General features: G+C 46.9%; 1 protein-coding gene across 2 annotated transcripts in view; it reads left to right on the forward strand.

Annotated features, from left to right (window-relative positions):
- Nucleotides 1-5773, forward strand: part of SOS1 (SOS Ras/Rac guanine nucleotide exchange factor 1) — a 44977-nt gene extending 39204 nt beyond the window's left edge. For both annotated transcript variants that reach the window (XM_040058650.1, XM_040058651.1), the window contains exons 21-22: nucleotides 708-826; nucleotides 4185-5773. In XM_040058650.1, the coding sequence (XP_039914584.1) occupies nucleotides 708-826; nucleotides 4185-4688 (623 nt within the window). In that variant the 3' untranslated portion in view covers nucleotides 4689-5773. The remainder of the gene's footprint in view (nucleotides 1-707; nucleotides 827-4184) is intronic.
- The last annotated feature ends 2454 nt before the right edge of the window (nucleotides 5774-8227 follow it).

The following is an 8227-nucleotide window of genomic DNA, read 5'->3' on the forward strand; positions in this document are numbered from 1 at the left end:
TAAATGTGTGAACGTATTTGGTGACTATCTGATGGTGAACAGTGAGAATAAAAAATTAATCCTTTGTGGGTGCCCTATTCTGCTGCCTGCAATTCAGGACTGATTTCGGTGTCCATGGTCGGTTTTCCTGCAGAACTTAAAATCAGCATTTGCTTGCTTTAAATCCATCAGGACCTATCCACACCTCTTTTTCTTCTGTCTTTACCAACATATAAGGAAGCTCATATTTTATGGTGTGCCCTCAGTATTTAATCAGGAAATAGGCTCCTTTCACACGTGAGGGTGTTCAGCTGATTACCACAAGGAGGTGAAATGACTTCCTAAAGTAAGAGTTCCTTAGCATAGCAGTGCCATTGCTGAGTGTCCAAGCCAGGGATTTGGAAGGCCTCTGGAGAAGAAAGGATTTCTTTGTTGTTGGGTCCATCAGCTGCAGGTTGAGGATATTGTTTTAGTGCTGTTGTGACATAAGAATAAGTTTGTGGTGTGAAGGATTACTTAAGGGAGTTCAGGAGCTGATGGCCACAGAGATCTTTGCAGCTCAGAGAAGCAGTTTCTCTGGCAGCCTGTTTCATTGTCTTTATTTACCACTTCCTTGATTCATGATGCTTTTTATGAGGAATTGCTTTATTATTTATGGCACTTTTATTGGTAGCAATATTGAGCCAAAAGTTTATCATTATCAACATGTTTTTTTTAATGTCCCTTAGGATCTGCTTCTGTGTCATCCATAAACTTTACCAAAACTTCAGATGACGCTCCTGTCCCTCCTCCTGTTCCTCCACGAAGAAGACCAGAATCTGCCCCAGCTGAATCCTCCCCATCAAAAGTAAGTAAGCAGAAGGTCACTTGTTTTTCTGTGAAGGGAGAGAAGAGGGGCAAGGTATGATAGAAAAGTAACTCTTAAAGACAGAGTACATTTATTTTTTGAAGAACTGTATGTGAAAGAGTAAGCAGACATGTATTTCAAACCTCCACAGCTCTGCCTTACTATTTCTTGATCTCAAACAGATGAAAACAGAAGGGACCTAAATTTAGGATTAGAAATGTGTGATGTGCTGTGCTCAGGCCCTTGCATTGCCTGCGAGAATTTGAGGCTTCAGGCAGATGTTTCCACCTGGGATTAATTGTTCCAGAGTATCATTTTAGGATATATGAATAAGAGGAAGAACTGATAAACAGTAGTGATGGAAAGTGCTGTACACAACTCAGTCCTCTGGAAAGTTTTACCAGGGTATTTGAGCCCGATGCTGTGGTGCTCAAGTGCTTGCTTTCCCGTCTTGCTTACCCATCCTGTCTGCATGCCTGCTTAAGCCATTGCTGCATTTTCCTTTTGCATTTGTCCGGTAACTGGGACCTGAACCAGCCTTTGTTGCAGAGAGTGCCAAATTTCACCTGATTTCAGGGGAAGCTTGTTTGTGACTTCAGATTTGAAAATCCCACTCGGAATTACTTCAGAGCAGATATGTTTTTGCAGAGAGCTTGCAAGTGGTTCTTCAGCAGTTATGGAATTGTTTTCAGATTACAGGAACGGTTTTGTCAGTCAGCAGAATTTAACACATCACCAAAATGTATCTGAGGTCCTCCCAAAGTGTATTTGGAAACACTGTGTATGTGGTAGGGTGTTGGAGATCAGTTATCCTGTCACTCTGGCCTGCAGCTTGAGAACTGTTCACTTCCATAATTCTGACTACTTAACTCCATCATCGGAGCATGGTTCATTTATTTTCCCTGTTCAGCATCATCGGCCTCTCCCTTTTCCTCATTTTCTTGAAGAAATGTCTGGTGTTAAACCCACTCCAAGTGCTTGTTACAAGGGAGGTTGTGGAAGATATCCAAACCTCCCCAGCAAGCAGACCTGGAACTAGCATGGAAATTGTTGCTTTGACCATTCTTTGCCTTGCCCTTGTGCCTCTCTTTGCGTGTTCATTCCTCCCATCCTGGGCTCTTCACTCCCGTGTTGCTGCAGCCATTGAGTGCGTGTGCATTCCTTCCACCCTTGGCTGTTCACTCCCGTGCTGCTGCAGCCATGAGTGCATGTTCTTTCCTCCCATCCTTGGCTGTTCACCCCTGAGTTGCTGCAGCCATGAGTGCATGTTCATTCCTCTCACCCCTGGCTGTTCACTCCTGTGCTGCTGCAGCCATGAGTGCATGTTCATTCCTTCCATCCCTGGCTGTTCACTCCCGTGCTGCTGCAGCCATGAGTGCATGTTCATTCCTCCCATCCTGGGCTCTTCACTCCTGTGCTGCTGCAGCCATGAGTGCGTGTTCATTCCTTCCACCCTTGGCTCTTCACTCCCGTGCTGCTGCAGCCATGAGTGCATGTTCATTCCTCCCATCCCTGGCTCTTCACTCCCGTGCTGCTGCAGCCATGAGTGCGTGTGCATTCCTCCCATCCTGGGCTCTTCACTCCTGTGCTGCTGCAGCCATGAGTGCATGTTCATTCCTCCCATCCCTGGCTGTTCACTCCCGTGCTGCTGCAGCCATGAGTGCATGTTCATTCCTCCCATCCTGGGCTCTTCACTCCCGTGCTGCTGCAGCCATGAGTGCATGTTCATTCCTCCCATCCTGGGCTCTTCACTCCCGTGCTGCTGCAGCCATGAGTGCATGTTCATTCCTCCCATCCTGGGCTCTTCACTCCCGTGCTGCTGCAGCCATGAGTGCATGTTCATTCCTCCCATCCTGGGCTCTTCACTCCCGTGTTGCTGCAGCCATTGAGTGCATGTTCATTCCTCCCATCCTGGGCTCTTCACTCCTGTGTTGCTGCAGCCATGAGTGCATGTTCATTCCTCCCATCCCTGGCTCTTCACTCCCGTGCTGCTGCAGCCATGAGTGCATGTTCATTCCTCCCATCCCTGGCTGTTCACTCCCGTGCTGCTGCAGCCATGAGTGCATGTTCATTCCTCCCACCCCTGGCTCTTCACTCCTGTGCTGCTGCAGCCATGAGTGCATGTTCATTCCTTCCACCCTTGGCTCTTCACTCCCGTGCTGCTGCAGCCATGAGTGCATGTTCATTCCTTCCATCCCTGGCTCTTCACTCCTGTGCTGCTGCAGCCATGAGTGCATGTTCATTCCTCCCATCCTTGGCTGTTCACTCCTGTGCTGCTGCAGCCATGAGTGCATGTTCATTCCTCCCATCCTTGGCTGTTCACTCCTGTGCTGCTGCAGCCATGAGTGCATGTTCATTCCTCCCATCCTTGGCTGTTCACTCCTGTGCTGCTGCAGCCATGAGTGCATGTGCATTCCTCCCATCCTTGGCTGTTCACTCCCGTGCTGCTGCAGCCATGAGTGCATGTGCATTCCTCCCATCCTTGGCTGTTCACTCCCGTGCTGCTGCAGCCATGAGTGCATGTTCATTCCTCCCATCCCTGGCTGTTCACTCCCGTGCTGCTGCAGCCATGAGTGCATGTTCATTCCTCCCATCCTGGGCTCTTCACTCCCGTGCTGCTGCAGCCATGAGTGCATGTTCATTCCTCCCATCCCTGGCTGTTCACTCCCGTGCTGCTGCAGCCATGAGTGCATGTGCATTCCTCCCATCCTTGGCTGTTCACTCCCGTGCTGCTGCAGCCATGAGTGCATGTTCATTCCTCCCATCCCTGGCTGTTCACTCCCGTGCTGCTGCAGCCATGAGTGCATGTGCATTCCTCCCATCCTGGGCTGTTCACTCCCGTGCTGCTGCAGCCATGAGTGCATGTTCATTCCTTCCACCCTTGGCTCTTCACTCCTGTGCTGCTGCAGCCATGAGTGCATGTTCATTCCTCCCATCCTGGGCTCTTCACTCCCGTGCTGCTGCAGCCATGAGTGCATGTTCATTCCTCCCATCCCTGGCTGTTCACTCCTGTGCTGCTGCAGCCATGAGTGCATGTTCATTCCTCCCATCCTGGGCTCTTCACTCCTCTGCTGCTGCAGCCATGAGTGCATGTTCATTCCTCCCATCCCTGGCTCTTCACTCCCGTGCTGCTGCAGCCATGAGTGCATGTTCATTCCTCCCACCCCTGGCTCTTCACTCCCGTGCTGCTGCAGCCATGAGTGCATGTTCATTCCTCCCATCCTTGGCTGTTCACTCCCGTGCTGCTGCAGCCCCGCTAAGAGCAATCTGCAGTGCAGGAGGCTTCCGTGTCACAGCCGGGTCCTGTGCTTTGCTGCCACTCTGCAGTTTTACTGACTGGAATGTTTGTGTACCTCAGATTACTTCTGCACACCTGGACAACCCACCAGCGATCCCCCCTAGGCAGCCAACCTCTAAAGTGTATTCTCCAAGGTACTCGGTGCCTGATCGGACCTGCATCTCTGACTCATGCGTTACCACTGCAAACCCCCCCGAGCTGCCGCCACGGGAGCCCGTGCGAACTCCAGACGTTTTCTCTAGCTCACCACTACACCTCCAGCCTCCACCCCTGGGGAGAAAAAGCGAACTGGGTAACACCTTCTTCCCGAACAGCCCCTCTCCCTTCACGCCCCCTCCTCCCCAGACGCCCTCTCCGCATGTAGCACGGAGGCACCTGCCGTCGCCGCCCTTGATACCGCAGGACGCGGACCTCCCTCCCGTCGCCGGGCCGCCCGTTCCTCCGCGACAAAGCACTTCTCAACATATCCCAAAGCTTCCTCCAAAAACTTACAAAAGGGAGCACACGCACCCCTCGATGCATCGGGATGGGCCGCCCTTGCTGGAGAACGCCCCCTCCTCCTGAACTGTCCCTCGCGCTGGGAGTCGCATTTTCCTGGTGCTACGTCTGTTGCTGGCAATGGATGCACTGAACCTGGTGGTGTCAGGGAGTTGGGATGTGGATGCCAAACACTAAGGAACTCTCCGACGCGGTGTTGGAGACGCGGTGTACAGAAATGGAATCGCAGAAACCGGACTTGGAAAACCCGGTTAAGTCGCTGTTCTCGTTTTAGCACGCGGGACATAGTTCTAAAGTAATCGGACAGCTGATTGTACCAGAAAACAGTCTGGAGAGACTTCTTTGGCCGATGAGCAGAGACTGTGTTTGTGTAATGATTGATAATGTCCAGTACAGGAAAAACAGTCTTGTATCCATCAGTTCCGTACAGTGGCACAGTTTTGGAATGAAAACATTATGCACTTTTTTTAAATCTCAAACAGGGAACTTTATATCCTCCTTAATTTTCCTTTGCTTTACTTACTCCCTGCTTTAAGATACCTTCCTAAAATTATGAGAAGGACTGTGAGGAAGATCTGTGGTACCTAACCGAGCTAGAATTAAGGCAAAGCACTGTATTGCGGTCCTGTTTACAAGTTGTTACAATGAGCAGTAGGGGGTACCTAGGCTTCACCAAAGAGGTACTTTATTATTATTTTCTGAAATACTGTGGTGCCAGTTCAAAAATAAATTTTTGCCAGGAAGCATAATGTCTAATTATTGCTTTCTTTAGGTAGAGCTGATGAAAGTCTTACATCGTTAAGGTGACAGCGAATTTTTTTTTTTTTTTAAAGCAGCACTATCATCTGAAGCAAATATACTACATTTAGAAGACTGTTAATCTCTGCTAGGTTATGTCATGTTCTTTTTAAGGTTTACTGATAATCCATTTCATGGCTAGTAGCTATTCTTTTTCAGTCATGCCATGAAAACAGTCACTTGTCAACTTCCATAGCTGTTGTCATGTTTTACTAACAATAGATTAATCAGCATACATAGGATTGCCTTGCAGTTGCATAAATCGTGTGTATATAGTGAATGTTGCATAAATATACTTGCAGATTGTTTTTAATTTAATTGAAATAAAGATAAAGATATGTTTGGCTGACATACGTTAAATTATTGCACGGACAAATGTTCAACTTAGTTTTTCAGTCCAGCACTGAGGGGGATAAAAACCAATCTCGTGGTACGTATTTTTCCTAGTTCAGTGTATGTATTTTAGTAATGAGACAGCAGAGAGGTGTTTTTGGCACGTTACAAAATGAGAATTCAGTAATATTTGAGAGGCTGGGTTACTCCCAAAGTGAATTATTACACCTAATGAAATGTTTGACACGTTAGGAAAAAAAAATCAAACTTATATTAATCTTTACAGTGTCTTTCTCTGTCCAAAGTACACATGACAAAACAGGTGTGTTGTAAGTATTCTGACATGGTTTATCCCTAAACCTGTGTGCTGCACTTCGGCTCCAGACCAGGCTGGGACAGTAGTGGATGACAGCTGTTGAAGAAAAGGAGCTCTGCAATGTCCTCTTCAGTAGGTATGTGAAGCATAAAGTGTCTCATCTTCAGTTCCTATGGCTCATGGGGCAAGTAAAATCCCTTCACAGAAGAAGAACACGTCTCAGATCTTAGAAAGCTGTGTCTCTTAAAGATGGTGTCAGTTGGATGATGGCAGAAATCACCTTTTTGAACGCTTTCAGCAATGCCATTGGTCAGGGCCCTTTGATCCTTTGCTGTGGTCGTTATGTTTGGAAAGCATTTCATCAACAGGAATGGCAGTTCTCACCACAGTCAGATCTTGAAACTGTCAGTCGTGTTCCTTCTCAGATGTCTTTAACAATGGTGTTTGGAAACATTTTTTCTGGCAAAAGAAAAATGAAGTGAAGATCTCAAAACCTTGGCTTTAGAGGACAGCGTTATATGGGAGCTTTATAAAAACTCCCAAGCCACAGGAGGAGGTATAGTTCAGGTCATGGTTCTTTGGATAAAAACACCATGATGAACATGCTGTTGGCAGTATTACCTAAATATTACTCCTCTCTGGGTTACCAGGAAAATTCCATCAATTGAGACTTCCTGATCTGTATTTCTTCCTCAGCACACTTCTGTCTGTGCTGGTGTGCAGCCAAGGCAGAGCAGGCCACCCAGTCAGGACAGACCTCCCATGGCTCCTGCCCATCAGCAGGTTTCCTAAATGTCAGTAGGTTTCTGCTTCCCTGGGTGAAATGGGGAATGCTGTTCCCTGTTTGTGGTGGAGGATAAAAGTGCTTTCCTGGTGAGATACTTGGACAACAGGTGACAACGGTCACCTTGCAAGAACTCAAAACATTCTTCGGAGCCCAGGGGTCGGTGACAGTGCACAAATCGTGGTGTGGTCTCAGCTGCAAACAGGAAGGACAGGGTCAGAATCAAACCTGTGGCATTTAGGAGTTGAATACAACTGCTAAGACACTGGTTTGTGTTATGGCAGCTCTGTGTTAACGATTTCTGATCTGGAATGGCTTCTTGTTTGGGTTGCGTTTGCATTAGTGACAATACTTTTTACAAAGAAAACTAAATCATTTTAATGATGCTCTCTTTCTCCTTGGTAAAATGACCTTGATCTGGTCTGGTGGGGTGATGATATGACCTGGACAATGAAATGTGCTTGAGTTTTAGTGTGACATTGTGGGATATTTAATTCTCTTTCTTTTGTGTGTGTTTTAAATTAGATTGTCCCAGTGATATTACTGGAGGTACCACTGTTGATCATAGTGGATTATTGTGCTTCATGGAAAAGATTGTTGAATTGTCATTTCTAAACCCAGACAATGTATAGCTGGAGTCTTTCTTAAGGAGGGAAACCTGTGGCCTAATACAGGTATAAAAACAAAAATGCTGTTAACTTATTTTGTGAATTCCATTCCTTATTTTCCATTAAAAAAACCAAACCACCCTTAAATGCATTTTTCTGTCCACTGAGAGCAAATTTACCATTTGTGTTCAGTGGAAGATAGTGCATTATGAGGGAAACAAAGAGTAAGTTATTTTTTTCTTACTTTCTAGCGAGCAAGTGTGAAATCCTCTACTGGGTAGCTGAGAAGTTGAAAGGGAAAAATAAAATAAAAACCCTTTTGCCAGATGCATGACAATTTAAGTTACCAAATGTCCAGAACATCTGTAATATTTTTAAAAAGAAGGCAGACAGAGGTAGGTGATCAAGGGCACATGTTGCTGGAATTGCTTTGGACAAGTTTGTTGCATCTGTTTTGGAGAAAGCGTTTTTTTGTTCTGAGTCTAGGGTGGCTGACTTCAACAGGGAGTGTAGCTGTGGAGAGGTGTTGTCTAGAAGAGTCTAAGGAGCTGAGGATCTGTCACAGTGAGCTACACCAACAACAGGACCTTGACAGGAGCCTGGAGAGTGACTCAGCCGAGTTCTCACCAAGAGTCTTAGAACCCCTAAGTGTAGGGAACAGTCTGCTTTCATGGCTGGGCTTGCAGGGGTACAGGATTGTGCAAGGAATGTTACCTCAGAAAGGCACCAGAAAAACACCTGTTTCTTCTTTTAATGGCTGCACCCT

The sequence above is a fragment of the Hirundo rustica genome, chromosome 3 (assembly GCF_015227805.2).
Source record: "Hirundo rustica isolate bHirRus1 chromosome 3, bHirRus1.pri.v3, whole genome shotgun sequence".
NCBI classification, from domain to species: domain Eukaryota; kingdom Metazoa; phylum Chordata; class Aves; order Passeriformes; family Hirundinidae; genus Hirundo; species Hirundo rustica.